At 27.4% G+C, this 20688-nt stretch overlaps 3 protein-coding genes across 10 annotated transcripts in view; 2 read left to right on the forward strand and 1 right to left on the reverse strand.

Annotated features, from left to right (window-relative positions):
- Positions 1-5796: 5796 nt before the first annotated feature.
- LOC107439707 (uncharacterized) lies at positions 5797-10424 on the forward strand. 2 transcript variants are annotated; one of them, XM_087159820.1, is made up of 2 exons: positions 5797-5936; positions 8068-10424. In XM_087159820.1, the coding sequence occupies exon 2, from the start codon at positions 8074-8076 to the stop codon at positions 9583-9585; it is 1512 nt and encodes a 503-aa protein (XP_087015946.1). In that variant the 5' UTR covers positions 5797-5936; positions 8068-8073; the 3' UTR covers positions 9586-10424. The 2 variants fall into 2 exon arrangements, with proteins under 2 accessions (XP_087015946.1, XP_087015945.1); XM_087159819.1 differs by lacking the exon at positions 5797-5936 and adding an exon at positions 6043-6185.
- Positions 10425-15749: 5325 nt separating this feature from the next.
- Positions 15750-17432, reverse strand: Sf3b5 (splicing factor 3b subunit 5). 3 transcript variants are annotated; one of them, XM_087159822.1, is made up of 3 exons: positions 17278-17333; positions 16479-16583; positions 15750-16082 (listed from the first exon to the last, which is right to left on the reverse strand). In XM_087159822.1, exon 3 carries the CDS (start codon positions 16073-16075, stop codon positions 15818-15820), a length of 258 nt encoding a protein of 85 aa, XP_087015948.1. In that variant the 5' UTR covers positions 16076-16082; positions 16479-16583; positions 17278-17333; the 3' UTR covers positions 15750-15817. The 3 variants fall into 3 exon arrangements, with proteins under 3 accessions (XP_087015948.1, XP_087015947.1, XP_042911710.1); XM_087159821.1 differs by lacking the exon at positions 16479-16583 and having other exon boundaries at positions 17278-17432; XM_043055776.3 differs by lacking the exon at positions 16479-16583 and having other exon boundaries at positions 17314-17404.
- An 8-nt stretch (positions 17433-17440) lies between these two features.
- Positions 17441-20688, forward strand: part of alpha-Cat (catenin alpha) — a 29870-nt gene continuing 26622 nt past the window's right edge. For 2 of the 5 annotated variants that reach the window (XM_043055770.3, XM_043055772.2), the window contains exons 1-3: positions 17640-17781; positions 18150-18289; positions 19089-19106. In XM_043055770.3, coding sequence (XP_042911704.1) covers positions 18182-18289; positions 19089-19106 — 126 coding nt within the window. In that variant the 5' untranslated portion in view covers positions 17640-17781; positions 18150-18181. Of the gene's footprint in view, positions 17782-17957; positions 18078-18149; positions 18290-19088; positions 19107-20688 lie in introns of those variants that run through there. The other 3 variants (XM_043055773.2, XM_043055775.3, XM_043055771.3) reach the window with 2 other exon arrangements.

The raw sequence follows: 20688 nt of genomic DNA on the forward strand, positions 1-20688 counted from the left end.
TACCTAGATATTTTATGAATATATTTCAGACATAATTTTTTCTCTCACAAATTTATTATTTCATATAATAAATGGATTAAATAATTAGTTTCGGTTTCTAACAGAACTTATAATAAAATCTATAATAATCTTGCACGACTTTAAGTAAAACGTGAACATTTTTTCTGTTCCAAATTTTTGTGTATTCTTAGCCATAATATGTTTAGTATATATATTGCCGTGTTTTTATTAACTTTTATTTTAATTACCTCGTAATATTTTCAAAATATCTGCAGAAAAAAATGGAATTTTTTTCTTTAAAAAATTGGTGAGTTATGACTGAGATTAGTGCCAAATAAATAAAAAAGATTACTATAACTAAATCGTATATAATTTAAATCAGAATTACTATAAATTGTATGCTTATTTTTAATCCGCTATGCAATTTTCTATCAGAGATTTGAAAGAACTGAAGCTTTTAGAATATGATCGGTTTTGTAATTTTTATAAAGTAGTTGATTAGTTTAGATGCATAATTAAGAAGCATAATTTCATTTATTTTCACTTGTCTTTTGAGTTGGGTAGAATACAAGTGGGTAATAAAAAGCATGGAATATGAAGAGCGGAAATTTTTTCGATGTAATCGTTTTTGAATTATTATTAAGTTGCAGTTAAATTTAGATGCATAATTAAGAAACATTTTTATTTTATTTTTTATTTTTTTGTTCATACTTTAAATGCGAAAATTTCATCTTTTATTTTCTAAGGCAAAAAGATATTTTTACTCTTATATCTATCTATAATGCCAAAATATATTCGACAATTTATTTTTTGAAAAATTATCTATTATTTTTAGGAATAAAATTTGTTAAGATTAAGATTAAAAAATTTCTAAAATCACCTTTTTTAAATTTTTTTTGTTGTTAGAAATAGCATTAAAGAAGCAATTGAATAAGAAAAGCATTTTAGAGTTATTTCTTAATCTTCTGTTTGACATTTGATCTTTTTAAAATAATTACTCCTTTAATAAAATGGTAAATAATAAGTTTTAGGGTGGAAAAAAAACTTAAGCATTATTTTCTTTTCTGTTTTGAGATTCTCCATTAACTATCAGCTAAGTTATTCTAAAGATATTCACTTATATTTTTTTGTTATTATTAAACTAGCGTTATTATGTTTTTATTCAAGTAATACTTTAAATTATCTTAATGTATGCGATTAATTCTACTTCAAAAAGCTTTTTTCGAATTTTTGCGACGTGTAAAAAGAGAGAATTTCTTTTGAATTGCTTTAGCATAATTCATTTATATACAGAATGGTAAATCATAAGAAAAAAATATCCTGCGTCAATCAGAAAAACAATTGAGAAAATTTTGTTCTTAAAAATGTGTGCAATAAAAACTAGTTGATATTTGCATCGAGCTAAACTACTAACACGAATTTGTGATAAAATAAAATCACGAATAATCCTTATGGCTAGACCATTTTCCATTGCTGTACAATGGAAATGTATAACTAAAAGTTCTAACTCCCAAAAGTTCTAACAAAGTTCTCACGACTTGGCACCCTTGTCTTCTGAGTTGGATTCCATATAAGAGCATAATAAAAAGACCGGAATATAAAGAAAGAAAACTTTTTTAATAAAATTGTTTTTGAATTAATTGTTTTAAAGTTGCTGGTAAATTTAGATGCATAATTGAGAAACCTTTTTTTATTATTTTTTTCCTTAATTTTCCTGTTCTCAATATTCCAAGAAAAAATTATTTATATTTCTAGTCTTATAATTATGACATCGAAATATACTCGAAAATTTGTTTTTTAAAAATTATGTAATATTTTAAGAAAAAAAATTGTTAAAATAAACATTAAAAAATTTCTAAAAAAAATCACGCTGTTTTAAATATTTTGTTTAAAAATTGTACTAAAAAAATTCTAGACTAAAGAAAACTTATTAGTTATTTCTTAAGCTGTTGTTTGACATTTGAATTTTTGAAAATACTTATTGTTAGTATTACAAATTTTAGGGAGAGAAAAAATCAAGCATAATTGTTTTCTCTGTTTTGAGATTTTTTTTTTAAATATTAGTTAAGTATTAATAATTTGCTAAGTATTATTAATTTTTAAATATTAACTAATATATTCTGTTTTACCTGTATTCATTGGTAATTATTATACTAAGCTTTTTTTTGGTATTATTCGAATAATATTTTAAGTTATCCTCATTGATGCAATTAATTCTAATTCAAAAAGTCTCTTACAAATTTATGTGGCACTTAAAACAAATATTTTTCCGAATTACTTTTTCATAATTTATTTACATACACAACGGTAAATGATAAGGCAAAAAAAATAAAAACCAGCATCAAATATAAAAACAATTGAGAATATTTTGAAATTGAAAATGTGTTTAATTGAAAGTATTAAAAATACTTGCAACGAGTTAAACTTCAAAAACGAATTTGTGATATAAAAAGAATCACGAACTGCCCTTATGGTTAGAACGCCAATAGTGAAATTGTGTAACTAACAACTCTAGCATGAAATTCTTAAATAAAGTACAACTACTTGGCATCCTTGTCTTCTGAGTTGGGTTTAATGTAAGAGGGTAATGTAAGGCAAAAAATTCATAGCAGAGAATTTTTTTCCAAATCTAGTTCAATATAACACAACGATTGAAAATACCATTTTCAAAAAAGACATAAATTATTAAATTTGAAAAATAAATATTGCATTGTTTGAGTTGCGAATTGTAATTTATTATAAAAAATATTATAAAAAAGAAGAAAATAATGTTTTTTTTTGAAAAAATAACTTACAATTATTAAAATGTATAAGTTTGCAATTGCGAAAAAAAAAAGGAAAAAAAAAAAAAAAGGAATCATAGCAAAAAAGAAAGTGAAAAATTGAAAAAGCAGTTTCGTTTAAAATTGCAATGCAAATTTTTTTTCAGATTTTTTAAACTAAAAATTATTTAAAAAATGCTAGTTTAAAGTTTATTTCATGCATTCTACCTATTTATTAAAGCTTATTTATTGCGCGTTATTTTGATACTTATTGTAGCTTTACAACTAAAAGATTTTCGTGGTATAAAGTATAAAGCTACACATTTTATCAATTGCAAATATTAAAAAAAAAAAAAAAATTATAAATAATAGATAGGACTGGGTATCGATGTATCGAGACATATCGATTTAACGCATATATCGGCAAGACGATACAGCGACTTTCATTCAAGGCGATACATCAGGAATCTGATTTAAGCCGTCGAGTAAAGACAACGAGCGCAAAACGATATAGCGATATAAGACACACAAGGATATAAGATAACGATATAGCGATATAAGACTCTTCTCTTACGTTCCGATGTCGACTCGCGCTGTGGAAGACGATGTTCGTTTCGTTATGTTGAAGTGGTGATTAGTGAGCTGTAGAATCAAGAGTTTTGAGAACACATATCGTTATATCGCATGTTCCTTTTCGCACCTCTTAGCTTTTTTTTTCTTTGTCGCGACTTTTCTTGTAGATTATTTTCAGTGGGGCTAACTTCGTGGTCGCCGATGTTACCTTGTTCTGAAGGCAATCTATTATTGAAAAGAATATATAAAGGAGAGTTTCTTCATTAATTAGATAAGTTTTTTTTTAAAAAAAAAACTTCTTTTTATTTTTAAATGTGAAAATTATCGGCAATCTAATTTAGGTGCCCATAAAGAATTGAATTTGTTAGGTTATTTTTTCACTTTCTTTTCATTTATTAAAAACTTTTTGGATGAAACTTCTAATAATTTAATGAGTTTTTATTACTGATTTTAAATTTATAAATCTTGTTGTTTTTATTTTTAGAAATAAAGTTAAAACAAAATTTATTTTTGTCATTTGGATTTGGACATAATAAGTAAATCAACTTTGTTTATACAAAAAAATTTGAAAGGTTTGCGTATTTTATTCATTTTTTTAAATCATTTAGCACTTTGTTTTATTAGAGAGTATAATAATTTTTTTTTAAAAATATTCTTTTCATATTATTTGTTAATTAGCTAAATATATTATCGAATATCACAATTTTTTTATTTTTAGGAAATTAAATCTTACTTTGTTTTTCGTTCATAATTCGGTCATTATTTAATTTAATTTTATTATTCATCTGAAATGATAAAGTCCCGCAGTGGACTGATCGTTAAGACACGGTTCCCTGCAGATCACCGAAGTCAAGCATCACTGGCTGCGGTCAGTGTGCGGGTGAGTGACCACTTGGATCAGTCTGCGTAGGGACAGAGGGTGTACGGAATTGGTCCTCGTTAAACTGTTCTACCGTAAAGTGCTCGATTTCGCGTGTAGGTCGTCGAGCTACCGAAGCGGGGGTGCCATCCCATCTGCAGAGGATCAAAATTGTGATGTCATGTCTTCGGATCATCCTCAGAGATGTTTCCCAGACCGTCGCCAATAGCCCATTGGGCAACTCTAGTGTGACGTAAATGAACTATAATGACTGAAATGATAATAATAAAAAATAGTGTTTTAAAAGCGTTTTTTTTTTCTAAAATTTATTTAGCACTTTGTTTTAAAAATACAAATAATTTTTAACGTTTCATTTAGAAATTGAACATTACGATCGAACTTAATAATTATGTAATTATTTATGCATAATAGTACAAGAAAATATTAATTTGTAAAAAACGCTTTAAAAAAAGTTTTTAGCACTTTGTTTTAAGCGTATTATGAATTTCTAAACAAACATTTCAATAAATTTTTTAAGTAAGATTTGTACATTGTAGTTAATTTATTTAATATCTTTCTTTAGTAAAACATATATATCTTCAAATTTACAAATTGATTTAAATCAATCTGAGTATGAAGTTTTGATAGAAATCTGACTTTCTGTGCCTTATAAGTAAATGAAATTCAAAAATTCTATATCGCGATACATCGCTATATCGCGACGCAAAACTGACGATGCATCACGATATATAATTTCTAGAAGGTAATAAAGTATAAATATAACAAAAATTTTATAAATAATAAAATAAGTAAAATTAGAAAATTGCAAAATTTTGTGAAATTAAGTAGCCTTTATTAATCATTAGTTCTTTAAATCTAAAAGCTCTCGATAATATACATATAATTTCTGAAGTTTCATAATCTAGTGATAAAATTTCTGAATGACTCAATTACATTTATTTAGAACAACATTCAAAGTATGATTTTGAAAAAAGGTAATAAAAAAAGACGTTTTTGATTTATATTATTTGATGTATTACTTTTTATTTTAAGAATATTTCCTTTTTTTTTTGGCAAACTGTTAGTAAATATAGTTATAAGTGAATCGATTCTCTAATATTAAATACAATAATGCAAACAAGTTTAAAACGAATACTGCATATTAAATTCTTGAAGAAAGATCAAAGATTAAAATATGTAGATATTTATTTTAGACTATGTATGTAATTGTCAAAATGAAAGAAGAATAGATTCTCTTTCTGAAAGAACACTGTAAACTCTAGGATAGAGGTCACGACCCCCAAGCGAAGGGAGAACGATTAAAGGATAAACAAAAGCCATTGGTCACTTTCTTATAACTATCGATACAAAACGTCACTTCCTAGGGGGAGGGTCCGAACGTTTGTTCGAGGGCTGGGATTCCCTTCACCGCTCTCTTCGGGAGTTGCGAGGTTTGGATTTTGTTTTACTATCGGACGGTGGAATAGACTCCGGGGAGCACGATTCCAAACCGTAATGTTCCCAATCCTTAAGACGGGGAATATGCAACTTTTTCCCTCTTTCTCGGGAATACGTAATTCTAAGCAATGACGTCAGAATAAAATTGTGCGCGCGCAACATGCCATGTACTGTCTTGTGACGCTGTGCTGTGGCGGGAATCTGCAAAGCTTTACAACCATTATTATTTGTTATTTTCCGTTGAAACTGGAGAACGCGAAACTGTGAGTTAATAATGCAGTGAAGTAAGTAATTTATCATTTTCATTAAACTTTTGTTTGTAATTACAACTAATAAATTTTTAATATATTTTCTGTTTTAATTAATTGTTTTGCTTTGACTGTTTATCTAATACCCCATATATATCGCTACAGTGTGTGTGCCTTTAGTTTTTCCCTGCATTCATTGCTTAAATGTTACACGTGTCTGCAATGCAGTATTCAAAGGTTTGAATAATGCTGTGGTGTTACGTTTTTCTGTTATGTCCCCAAAACGTAAAGTTTTAAATTGCAATATGTAAATTTTTAGATAGCTTAATTTTGTTGTGCAAATTGTTAAATTTAAGTTTATATGCTTTAGAGAAGAGTGGATTGTATGTGGAGTGATTGTTGGAGTGTAATTGTATGTGGATGTGGAATATGTTTGTGTATATGCATATGTATGTGGATGTATATGTGGCTGTGCATGTGTATTAGTAAGAAAATGTGTACATGTATGTGTATATATACTGTTATGTATTTCATGCGCCCCACCTTTTTCGTTTTTCAATTTTTTTTAAATTATTATTTTCCACTACAAAAACGTGGTTTTTAAAAATATTATTTTTTATTTTAAATTATAATTTTTTTAATTTTTATTTTATAGTTTTTAAAAGTTATTACTTTTCAATTATTATTCTTCACTACAAAAAACGTGGTTTTTAGAAATATATATTTTTATTTAGATTATTTTTCTTAGTCAAGAGTAGTCAAGACTACTACAAGACCACTACTAAAATAATAGAACTTTCATTTTAAATTAGGGATACAAAAATCTTTATTGAAAAACAATACCTTTACGACTTTCATTAGTTTTATGCTGATGACAACCAAAACAATCTGGAAATGAATGAGGAAGAACTGGATCCTACCACGTGATTTTTCAGCCAATAAAAATACTCCAACAATAAAAATCTTTTCACCTGACATGTAATACTAATTTAAAATAATGACAAAAGACAATCTCGAAAATAATTTTTTTTTAAAATTTCAATTTTATTTTACTTTGTATGTCTTTTTTCTCTTCATTTTCATGCATTGTCATCCAATTCTGAATTATGTGCCAAATTTGAAGTTTGTAGCTAGTCGGGAAATTAGTTTAAAATCGATTACAAAATTCCTCCCGGACAGACATACACGAAGGCAAGTTTATATAAACGTGGTAAAATGGAGGATGGATTAGTTTTATAGATGTCGTTAACCCTTAACAATCTGAAAATATTTTTAAAAAATTCTACCCGGGTTTGCAAAAATTGTCTGGTCCTACTTTGAGCCCTGTTAATTAATACAATTATATCAGTACTTACATTAAAAAATTTGTTTATTATTTTTTTATTTGTTGATTTTCTTTTTAAGAAAGGTAAATAATTTATACTGTCACTTGTGGCGCATGCATATTCGATGATAAACAATCATACTATTTTTAAAGTCCTTAATTTTTCAAAAAAAGTGCTTAAATTGTTAATCAATACAATTTTATTAGTGCTTACATTATAATAAAATTGTTTTTTAGTAATTTTTTATTTATTGATTCTTTTAGGAAGTTAAATAATTTGCACTGTTGCTAGTGTCATATGTATATCAGATGATAAACAATCATACTATCTTTAAAGTCCTTAATTTTTCAAAAAAATACTTAATTTTTTTCATTAAAAAAAAGTTTTTAAAAGTGTTTAATGTTTGCTTTGTTGAAAGAGAGGGAACCCTGTTATTATATGTAATTAGAGTTTTACTCATAAAAGTAGTCAGAATGCATATAAACAAATTAATACTGGTGAGAAACCTTATTCTTGTAGTAAATGTCATAAGAGTTTTTCAAGGAAAAGTAATCTGACTGTGCACAGTCGTTCTCGTACTGGTGAGAACATTTATTCTTGTATGTGTAATAAGAGTTTTTCATATAGGCGTAATCTAACTAAACACAATTGTACTCATACTGGGGAGAAACCTTATTCTTGTAGTATATGTAATAAGAGTTTATCAGAAAGAAGTAATCTGACTGTGCCCAGTCGCTTTCATACAAGTGAGAACTCTTATTCTTGTGGTATATTATAACCTTGTACTTAAAATTGTTAATGGAATGGTCTCCTGTTATTTAAGATTCACTTATTTTTTTCAGGGCAGAATGTGGCGAACTGAACCATATGCGGTAAATTTTGGGGTTACCGCATGTAAAGAACATAAAATAGACACTCTTTTATGCCAATCCCTGCCAATAGGAAGAATATGCATGAACCAATCATCTAGCGGAAGTGGTCAAGTAAGATATCAAGGGAACCCAGTAAAGCTGACAATTCATTCCACTTTTGAAAATTTCCAGGCGAATGTTCCTGATAATGAAAATGTTGCATTTTTTCCATCCCCAACGTGGGAAAAGCCGGATTTGTTCAACGAAAGTGCAGTGGCGGATGCCTTCAGGGCGAACATATTAACACCATTACAAAGTTACTTCAGATCATTCCAAGTGTTCAGAAATGTACCCCAACCCCCATCCTATTTGTTTACACCTGACCTTATAATAAGTGATATTAAAAATGTCCCCATCATGTGCATAGAAATAAAACCCTGTAATACATTCTGTACAGCAGATATCACTAATTTTGATGTGATGTCAGAAATAGATAGGGTAAAAATTTTAGCTGAAAATACCCCTCTTCCTAATGGTATTTTACCAGAGGAGTTTTTAAAATGCCCAAGACGGCAGAAGGTAGGAGGCAAAAGTGAATCTTTAGGCCTCTTCAATTTTAGGTGCTCTTTAAGACAGTTAAAACATTTTTTGTTTAACATGAATGTTACGGTAGCATTTGGTATGCTGTCCTCTTATTGCCATACTTACTTGGTAATACTACATCGTGATCAAGAAAATAAATCCAGCGAATTAAGAGTTTCTCCAGTATTGAAATTTAATGACAAAACTGTTCTACGAAGAATAGCTGAATTCATTCAGTTTGCAATTTCAAGTGTCCAAGAACCTCTTCTAAGAGAACACCACACATTAACGCCCTCAAAATTTTTTTTCTCAGATTGTAAAAAGGGAGTAATCAGGAAACGTGGTGAGAAAAGGAGGAAGAAGGATGATATTAAAGGCACAGGAAAAAAACCAAGTAAATCTACTTATACAGGCCACTTCGTAACACTAGGAAACGTCATAGGTAATGGAAGAACAGGCACAGTCTTAGAACTATTTGATGAAAACAAAAAATTATATGCTGTAAAATTTGTAGAAGAAAAATCAGTTGAAAACTTGAACCATGAGCTGGACAATGAATTATACAATGAAGAAATGATCTATGACATCCTTATACCATTACAAGGTGATGTGCTACCTATTATTTATATGTCAGGTTTACTTGATGGATGGAAACGTGTAATAGTAATGGAATATCTGGAAGCAGAGTCTATGAATAAAGTGGTCCATCTATCTGAAGAGCAAAAAACCGCCGTCATAGCGGCATTAGACAAAGTCCACAAAAGGGGGGTATTACATGGTGACATCAGAGAAAATAATATTCTGTTGCATAGGAATAACCACAGACAAGCCTACTTGATAGACTTTGGCTTCGCATCAAAATGCAACACCTTAAATGATTTTATTGAAGAAAAACTCGAACTTATGAATCTTCTCGAACTCAAATAAAATGTCTTGCATTAGAAAAAAACTAAAGTATGAAGCATATAAAGTTTATACTGGCTAAGCTGAAAAGTAAATCATCAAGAATTGTGTGAACACTTGTTGTGGTGGCACTTAAAATGATTTTTAAAACAGCTTCCTTTGTAACAACTTCACTTTCCTTTTCATTCAAATATGTTTAACAGATGTTCATTATCTGATTTTTTGAGTCATGGTATTTTTAATGCCAGATTTGTAAATTTGTTGAACATTTTCATGGGATTTAGGTATGTCTCCAAAGTCATTGTCCTTAAAGAAATCTGTTCATATATCGAAACCTTGCTTACTTAAACATTTTATCCTTTGTCCTAACAAAGTATTTATGAAGATATACTGACACAGTCTGTTTTCTTTGGTTTTTGTTTTGTAGTTAGTTATATAAATTATGTGTTATATTATATAGCTTGTGTTATAAATATATATATATAACTGTATAAAGTTTAGTGTATACTTAAGAATAATCATTTTTTATATAAAATTAAGTTATACGTGAAACAGGTTAATTTTACTTATTTTTTTTTTTTTTTTTTTGTCCAACTGTCTGGCTGGAAAGCAAAGAGTGCAAAGTATTTTTGTATGTTTATTGAAGAATATTTTATGATAAAAAAAAATTGTAAAATTTGCACTTAAGTGTATATGATATGAAAAAGTGTATATGATATGATTGAGTGTATATGATATGAAAAATAATGTTTAAAACAATTTAATTCTTTAAACTTTGCACACTGTTAGACAATGAACTTGAACAATTTGTTTCAACTAAACAATAAAGTTAAATTTTCATTTATAACTTTCACATCACAAAATAGATCTACTTCATTTCAAACAATCCTGCACTGAAATAGTATTAAGTCTATACTTTAAGTATTTGTGAGAAATATGGAATCAAAACTAAATTAACCGAATAATTTAGCAATTAACAGAACTTTTCATTTTAAAATGTAGTTAAATTGAATGCTAGATAAGTAAAAACATTGGCGAAAATTTAATTTCAAACAATCTATATTTTTTTGTTCTAAAGCAGTAGGATTATTAATTTAACAGATTTGGGTAACACATAGCTAAGTTTGCTCACATTTTACCGACGGAGAAAAATAATAAAAAAACATTACTTTTCTTCTTTTCACCAGTTTGTTCAGCCAGCCTAGCTTGAGCTTCTCTGTTCAATTGTTCCGCTAATTCTTTTTGATGATGTTTCCTTTTTTCTTCTGCCGATTGTTCAGTGTAAATCCAAAATGGACAATATATTTGTGATATTGCGCATATTTTTTTCTCCTTTTCCCATGTTCACTCAGAGTACTTCCCAAAAACACAATTGGTCAAAAAATGGTAACCAATTTACAAAACAAAAAAACATTTATTAAAAATGGTAAAAGATGAAGTTAGAAGAAAATTAATATAACCAAGACACTTAAACAATTCACTAGATATGCAAATAACTATGATTTTTCTTTACTCTGAACTTAACGCAATATAGATAGGGAAAAAAGCAAACTTTTAAAACTATAATATAAGAACTTATTCATTTTCTTAAAAAAAGTCAATGAAAATAATTACTCTTAATTTTGAATCCAAAATAGCAGTTAGTTCGTCTTCCACGGACTAAGGTTTCTTCTTGTATAACAGGTTCTACTTCTTCTTCCTCATCATCATCCTGGAATTATAATAAATCTTTAAGTAATTATGAACAATATTACAAACTTGGGAACAAAAAATTATAAGAGAGAGAAATACTAATTATACCTTTAGTGCAATTGCAATATTTTTTTAGCTTTTTCTTATTTGACAGTATGTACAAGGTTGACCCAAAAACGTAAAAAAAAAAAAATTTAAACATATTATTAAAAATTATATTAAGAAATTCATACAAGACAAACCTTATCATCTACCGACAAGTATTTGGAGACACGTGTAAATAAATATATCAGCGGCTCCATCTATGTCACACCTTTTGTACTTAAATATCACAGAAAACAGCATTGGCATTAGATACAACGAAATTCAGAGGTGTCCGACTTTGAGAAAGGTCAATAATTGTAGGATATCAGAGAAATGGCTTATCCTGAAGGGACATAGCTAGTGAGTCAAACATAGCAAAATCGACAGTGGTTTTGTGATTAAGCGGTGGAAGGTGAGTGGTGATCTTTGGATCTTCGACTTGGCTGACCCATGAAACTAACACATAGACACAAACATGTGCTCGATGAAGAAATTTGGGAAAACTACATCAAACCCAGGAGTTCTAGCAAGCATTCGGGACTATTGTTTATACCACCCATAAGAAAGAACATTTGTTTAGTGTCCAAGATTGTGCCACTGTTTATAAGCATAAACCTTTGATTACAAAATCCAGCAGCACTGCTCAGTTGAAGTGGTGTTGGATATGTCAAAATTGCACCATAGATCAGTTCTCTAGAGCAATGAACCAAGATTCAATCTCCCTCAATCAGATGGAAATGTCTGGTTTTTGTTTATGCCTGGAGAACGCCTTTTCCCAAAATGCATTGAACTTACACAGGGTGGTAACTTATAAAGTGTTAACTACTTATAAAGTGTAGGATGTGTACAAGAAAAGTGTCTATATTATTAAATATGTCATTTTTTTTAACATCATCTTAAAGAAAAAAATTATTTTATTTTTTTATGTTTTGTAGCAACATTAATTAAAAGAATTTAAAATATGTGGAGAAAATAATATGTTTAGCTTGTCATACATATTGTTTTTATGGAATAAAATATTTTTAATGTGTTACTTTAAGTAGTATTCGCTCAAAGTGTACCTATAAAATGGTAAAAACAGAGTGACCAATAAAACCTCGGATAAGTAGTGTTCAATATCTTTTCATTTAGCAAAGGAAAACCGTTTAAGATAATTATGTATCAATAAACTTTTATAATTACAGTGGTTCCCAAAAGTATTTGTTCACTTTTAGCTTTTATTAAAAATTCATTAATTAAAATGAATATTTCACGATGGGTATTTGATAATAAGATGTATAACCGATTCTTAGCAAAACTGCATGGAATATTTTAAAAATGAAGCAAAAGTTAGTTTTTAAGATATCAATAATCAAACAGTAACAAAACTTTCACACAACGAAAGTCATTGTACAGTTAAAGGTTTTCTGTATTTCAGAATCAACATTATCGTCAATTGATTTAAATTTTTATTTAATCATTTATTTGCAATTTAGTATTAGTAGAAAACTTATGATAGCAGAATTATATTTTAAGTTTTGCTTGCTAATTCCGTAATATTTTATTTTATCACTTAAAAACAGCTTGTGGTCGTAATAAAACAATAGACCAAATTTGATTATTTTTCATCATAAGAGGTAAATCAGTAATAAATATGTTAAATTAGCTTATTGTTAAATTACACTGTGCAATATGTGATAAAATGCTTAAAAGAAGAACTACATATCAGAGATTAAAATTATAAAATTTGCGGAAAATTCATAAATTCGCAATTGAGTGTTGTAAAAGCTTCTGTAAAAATTTTTAAAAAATATTCTGCACGAATTTTCTATGACAAAAAAACTAGTTACATGCATTTAAAAACTTATAAAAGCTATTGTATATGAGAAGAAAACTCTACTAAATGTTAATTCAATGAAAAATTAGATCATTTACTAATAAACAAGTGCTTTTTTGTTTTTTTTTTTTTGAAAGTGTACAATGACTTTTACGGAATATAGTTTTTGTCACATATTTGATGATTGATTTCTTAAAAATAAACATTTCCTTTGTTTTTAAAATATTTCACAGTTTTGTTAAGATTGGAATACATATTTTGTAATTAAATATCTGTTCTGAAATATTCATTTTAATTAATGGTTAGTCTTTTTTCATTGAAAGTCATAAGTGTACCAACACATTTCTGAGTCACTGTAATTACATTTCAATATAAAGCTGTACTGTATACTGCATTATATTGTATTTTTTCTTACCAGTACTTTTTATAAAATTCATTGATCATATTTTCTTTAAACCAATATCTCAAGTCAAAGTTTTAAATAATGTTGTTTTGAATGAGCATTATTATTTTAAGAGATTCAGTTTACAGAAATAAATGTCACAAATGTAAAATTGTCAATTTTTTGTTCTATACTCTATAGAAAAATAATAGATAAAATTCTTTAAATTTTATATTTTTCGATTTTTTTTCTTATTTGAAATTAAAACATTTGAAGAATTCCAATCTAAACACACAGTTTTTTTAGTTTAGCATAGTTAATTGTTTTAACCACTAGAATCTTGAACAGCACATAACTAAAACACTAAGTTACATTTTTCTTCTTCCGACTGAACACATATGAATTAAAAATACAATATATTTTATGTTTATTTATACATCATTTAATATGTTTCCTATATATTCCCTACTCTTTGTCAGCTTTTTAGGGTAAAGGGAGGCATAGTTTTGGAAATATCATCCCTGGAATGCAAGCTACATTTACGAACTTTGGATATAGTGATAATTATACAATTTGAATTAAAATTCAAATATTTACCAACAGAACAGTAAAATTAAATAATAGTATATAGTTAGTTCTAAAAAAACCTTTTTAAATTAAAATATGTTTTAAAAGGTTAAAATGAAATAGAAAAAATTAGCATTAATGCAACAATTTGTCAATAAACATTGCTGTTCAGTGATTGTAAAGAAATGTGAGATTAGTTAGTTTGCTGACAAAAAATAATTTACAGATTTCTTTGAATGGGAACACAAAAGCTTTCAGAAAAAGAGAGCACTATAAAATCTATTATTATTAAATTATAACAAACTAATTTTTGGAGAATTTAATTAAGTTAAAAATACAAAAACATTTTGACTCATTCTATCAAAATAGAAAAAACCTACCACCAAAGCATCAGAACAAACTTGAGCTATAAATGGGTTCACCCCACAGACAGAATTTTAAAACAGAAGCAAATATCCTAACCACATGTAGCACAATCTTTGCCTTTCTTAAATTACAGTTCCATAGAGATCAAAGGTTTCTACATTTTTGTATAGAAACCATGAGAGAATTTGATGTGACATTCTAGTTTAACAGGGTTATAACGGAGCAAATATTGATGCAAGCAAAGTATAGCTAAGTAAGTTGATGACATTTTTACTTTTTGGAGATATATTTCCATCTAAAAAGTGTGGGTATAATAGATGAAATAATTTAAATTAAGAAAATTAGTAAATATTTTAAATTAGTGAAATTAAAAAAATATCCCAGAAAAAATTTCCAGCTTTTCTTTAAAATTCCCTGATTTTTCCAGATGGGTGGCCACCCTGTTACAGTAAAGTTAGGCAAAGATGGAATGATGGTGTGGGGATGTTTCTCACAGCATGGATGGGGACTGTATCCCAATTCATTGTAAGCTCAATGCAGACTGCTATTACAATGCAACAACATGCTATTTTACAGCTTATCCTAAGCTGTTGCAATTTTACAGGTTGGATCAGCCACTTGTCTTGTAGAGAGGTCCATCATGGAGTGGTATGATGACAATCAGGTTAACTTTATGGACTGGACTCTCTAGAATTCAGACCTGAATCAAATAGAAAATCTCTGGGATGAGCTGGATCACAAAATTAATGAGTGCATTAACCATCCATCATTGGCGAAAGACCTTGAAAGTCTTCTCCAAGCTGAGTGTAAGAAAATATCCCTGTTCATCATCCTATCAATTGTGGGAAGCGAGCCTCAGAAGGTTATGATGCTTAATTGCCTCATGTATGGACTATCAACTATTGGATATGAATAAATTGTGTTTATTACAGGTGTTCCTATTACTTATTGGTAGATAGTGTGTCTATGTTAAAAAAAGGGAAAGATAATGTTTCACTTTACATGTATGAGAAAACGAAAACTATCTTGTATAGATACACAAACTTCATTAACTACTACAGTATCTCCAATAAACAATGCATACACTTCAGTTTTGTCATCAACCTTTTTTTCTAAATTTGAAGTGAACTTTTCATTAAATTATGTGGTTAAAAAAAACCTTTTACTGAAAAAAGAAAATAGTGTTTTAAACGCATGCACTACAGGCAGCCCATCTAAAAACGTTAAGGGCACTGTTTCATATTACACAGATGACCAAAAAATATAATTAAACATTACACATTTTAATGATATTAAATTTAATGCCTTCTTCAACTATTTACAAATGACAGAATGAAATACATGAATATTCAGTCTTCTGCTCTTTCAGGAGGTGGACCAGTAGGAGTTAACATTTTCTCAATTAAACTGAAACGTATGCGCGCTTTGGATTCATTCTCAGCAATGGCAAAGAAATTCAGCATATCATGATGAGCCATGAAGGATGCAAGGCTGTCTCTGTGTTGGTTTACAATCCATTCAAACTTTGAAGTATCTGCATGTCCAGTGCCTATGTACTTGGACTGCAAGTGCTCTAGCTGAGAGAAGATATTGTAACGTTCACCCATTCTGCCCCTATGAAAAGAGAACTAGTTAAAAAATAATTTAATTTTGTAACACAAGTTCACTTTAATATAATACACGCTATGTTGTAGAATTTTAGATATACAGAACAGTTATTTTAAAATTTTCTAACCAGATTAATCATGATAGTTATTGTAACTACAAAGTTTTTAATTATAAATATTTACTATTTGTTAGCTTTATTATAAATTTTACGAATGAATCAGTAAAAAAAAACAATACAAGCCTGGATTAAATAAACAATAAATACTTATTGACTATGATCTTTACTGGCAAATTTTATAAATGAAAGCCAAAATAAAGAATGGTACAGGACTAAAGTGTAGAAACAAGATCAGAGATCAAGTTTTGTTACTTAGTAGACTCAATTATACACAATTTACTTACGCATAACTAATTAATAAAGTCAGCAAAAAATTCCTCTACATAATATAGCACATCATTCTCTTGTCAAAATTTCCGGCAGTAGCCCGTTTGCTGTCTGTAAGCTATCTAAATAAAAATATGTAACAAAATGTGACTTAATCAAAGGGTATAAATCAAGGCCATCCCAAGCAAACCTCTACAAAAAAAAATTTCCTGCAAGTTAAAATCCCTACTAACATGGAAATATCCCCGTATCGAGCTATGCCTAAATACTTTGGACAGTTTTGATATGTTAATAACAATAAATAGGAATTGACAGAGTTACTAGGACTTGGAACAAGAAAATTTAGTTAATTGTAAATTTCTTACTAAATGAATTTTTTCCTATTTAAGAAATAAAGTAGAGAAATTGAAGTAGATTCATACACTGAAATTTACAAATTTTTCCAATTTACAAGAAGCTTAATGAACTGGTTCAATAACATTAAATAAAACTATTAAGATAATAGTACAGAAAAAGTTTTCAAAATAAAAAAAAAAATGGCTGTATATGTGCAACAATCACTTCGCTGATATCCAGTCGTTACTTATCATTCTTTGAAAGAAACTACAAAAATCCATTCTTTACAATTAAGACTAATGATTATTAAAAAATAGGAATAGGATAGCTGTGACAAGAGAGAAATTATATGGTTAAGTGTTTAAGATAGAAATTTTTAATCATCAGCATAGAATTTAAGTTTTTTCAATAAATTATAAAAGATATAACTAAAGAAGTAATTAAATTTATTTGAACTGCTAATTGTTGGAGATTTCTTACCTAGTTAATAGTATAAGCAATTACTGTTCAACTTACAAAAGATAGTTAAAATTTGTAATTGCTTGTTGGGTCGTTGCTGAAACAAAATTTCTGTCTTTTTTATTAAGAAAATGTTATCAGCTTATAGCTTGCATGAAATAAGAAAAGAAAAGCTCAATAATTCGTCAATTCAAGAGATTTTCTACCGGCCGCTCAAGATCTTTAAGATGATTGGTTGACATGAATTTCTTTTTCATGTATTAAGATCAATTAAAAAGAATGCATTAAAGCACTTTTATACTTCCTCCCACTTTATTTTAGTTTATATATGTAAAAAGATGTCACTTTTAATTAATTTATTAATTAAACTAAATCGTAATTAGATCAGCTGTATGGATTCTAAACTTCCGGTGACGCCATGTTTATGGTATGACGATTGACGAGACGGAGCTAGTGTCAAAATTCCGATGAAGAAAAACATTTTTACAATTTTAACTGATTAATTACATCTATTATTAGCTAAAAGTAGGTTTAACTTTGTATTTTTTAACAAACACTTTATATGAGGGTTTAATACATGAATGATAAATCTAATTTGTGTATTTATAATGAAAATGTCTTAAAGCTGTAACATTTTTGTCTTTTTATTAAAAATAATCCATTTTATTTCTATTCTTGTTCATTTTGTTATATCAATTCATAGTTGTTGTTTTTTTTTATTTGAGAAGGAAAGAAAAAATGTAAGGGTCATTCCTCGGGATGAATGCTTTTGGGCGTGTGATTCATAACAATGACTTGTTTGTTTGTGCCTAACAACTTAGGTGGGGAATTTGTTTGTTCTTTTTCTTCTCTTGAACTCTCATTACATGAGTTTCTGTTTATTTTATTTTCAGTTTGTGACGATTTAGTTTTCACACCTTGAAAGATGACTACAGATATTAATTTAGGTTCTGTCAACTTGAAATGGGATCCAAAAAATTTAGAAATTCGGACGAGAACTGTAGAAAAAACTCTTGAACCATTAGTTATACAGGTATGTTTGTGAACTTTTTATAATATTTCCGATCTCAATCCTGTAGATTATTAATATAAATACGTTGACATTAGAAGATGGTGGAAATATCAAACTGTTTAATATAAATGTCTTGCATGTTTATAAGAATGGTAGAACATATGAGTAAGGTAACAATATTAATGTTGGTTACATATAAATAAGATGTCAAGAATTGGTCACATCCTATAAGTTAGCGAGATTTCATCATCAATTGTAAGGTAATAATTGAATTAAATGATATTTTTCTACCTTTCTGTTAGCAAGACACAAGTAAATGCAGCATTTTTTTAAATTTTTATTTTAGGAGGTTACTGTAATTTTCAAAAGAAAACAAAAAGTTGAATTATTTACTTGTTCTTGTCCTACAGAAATGTACCAATACTTGTAGCATATAATAACTAAACAAAGTGAGTAGATAATTTGCAAAATTAAATTATGAACTTGTGCTATTGTTCATATTTTTATTCATTGAACTTATTTTTTTAATTGTGTTACTGCATCTTCCTAATTTTAATTTAGATTGAATTTTAGAGAATATACTCTAGCATGTTTTTTAAATTACGAAATTAAAATCCTAGTTCTTTTAAGTTTTATTCTATTAGTAAGCTGTTATAAATGATATATTTACATGTCAAATTCAGTGAATCAATTATAATTATTAAATTACAAATGTATGATTCAATTATAGTTCATAAATACAATATTAAATTATATATTTAATTGTTTATTTAGCATTGTATGTTATATTACAAAATATTCATTTTTTCATTACATGCAGCTTTTGAATCCAATAAAGGTATAGTAGTATCAAAATTAAGTATAAAACTAGTATGTATATATGTGTTGTATATTAAAAATCATTAACTTTTTTTTTTAATTGTTCCTATGACTCTTATTTCTTATTCTTCTTATATTTTCTTTAAGTAACCTTGTAACTGTTTTGATATATAATTCTTTTACTTCATCCAATCATTTGTTGCAAATTATGATTTTGTAATAAAATTCATAATTTATACTGCATAAAGTGCTTTTTTCTTTATATATGGTTCTATGTTTCAAAATAAGGTGATTAGTAAATAATAGGTAACTTAAGCAATTAAGAATGTTTTTTTTTTTTTATGATTTTAGTTGCAAAGAAAAAAAATAGCAATCTTATAAATTAATATCAAAGGAGAAATAATGTACTAAAAAGGTTTATAGTCCAATAAAATTATATACTATTTGAGCAGTAAGCGAATTATTAGTATTAAATAAGTTTTTAGAATCCAGTTATACTTAATATTGTATTACGTTTTGGATTATGTTCCGCTTCATATTTTAACATCAGAAGTCAAATTTTCTGATGTATCTTTAACATTTTCAAAAGTCTTGAATTTAACCATTTAATGTGATTCAGAAAATAACTAGATACATTTCCATTAAATAACTAAATTTTTATTTCAATTAATTCATTTATAATATTTTTAGGCAATTACTTATTTGTTTAGAACTTTTTTGTCCATTATTAGATAATATAGAATCAATTTTATAAACATTTTATTTTCTTGTTAAGGGGTATTAATTGCTAGTACTTCGAAGAAATTTATATTATTATTTATAATTTAATTTATTAAAATTTATATTTTTATTATAAATGTTTTGACTCATTTTAATAATTTAACAATAGTACTTATAGTATTTTTTAAAATTTTTCTTAAAATTCATTTAATACTTGTTTGTTTCATAATTTGTTAGATAGTCAGTATCACTTTTAAACGAATAAATCGTTAGTTGGTTTTGTTTTCCTTAAGGAAAAAATTCGTATATAAATAAAAAACCTTAATTTATTTTTACATTTATTAAGTATAGAATTTGGCTATTAGTTATACAACTTGATTATTTTAAATAAATAAATAAAAGCAGATCTAATGATGTTTCAAAAGCACTGTTGTTTTTCAAGGCACAAATTTTAGAATATTAAAATAAGCAAAACATTTTGAAGAAGTGCACTTTTAATAGTTTATTTTGGATGATGTCATAAGTAATTGGATATGTTTAAAGTTCTTTTCTATTATCGAAATGCCTTCTATAAAGAAATTTCCTTTTTATAGAGGCGTAAGCAAATTTTTTGTTATCGTATGGTAATTTTAATTTAAAGTATATTTATTCAGCAAGTGTTTTTCCCTCCTAAACATTTTCTTTTCAAGCTTTTTTAAATTGTATAAGATACGTAGTAAATTAATATTTGGCCTTCAATACCATTTGCAATGGGTCTTCTAAAATAAGAATTATATTTATACCATTACAATAATGCAATTTTTTTAAATTTATTTTAGATTTTTTTTACATGATGGTTTTGTCTATGGTTAAAATTGTTAAAACTTGTCAATCTTTGCCTT

This window comes from Parasteatoda tepidariorum, chromosome 3, assembly GCF_982258835.1.
Source record: "Parasteatoda tepidariorum strain Cologne lab strain chromosome 3, Ptep-v5.0, whole genome shotgun sequence".
Lineage (NCBI taxonomy): Eukaryota > Metazoa > Arthropoda > Arachnida > Araneae > Theridiidae > Parasteatoda > Parasteatoda tepidariorum.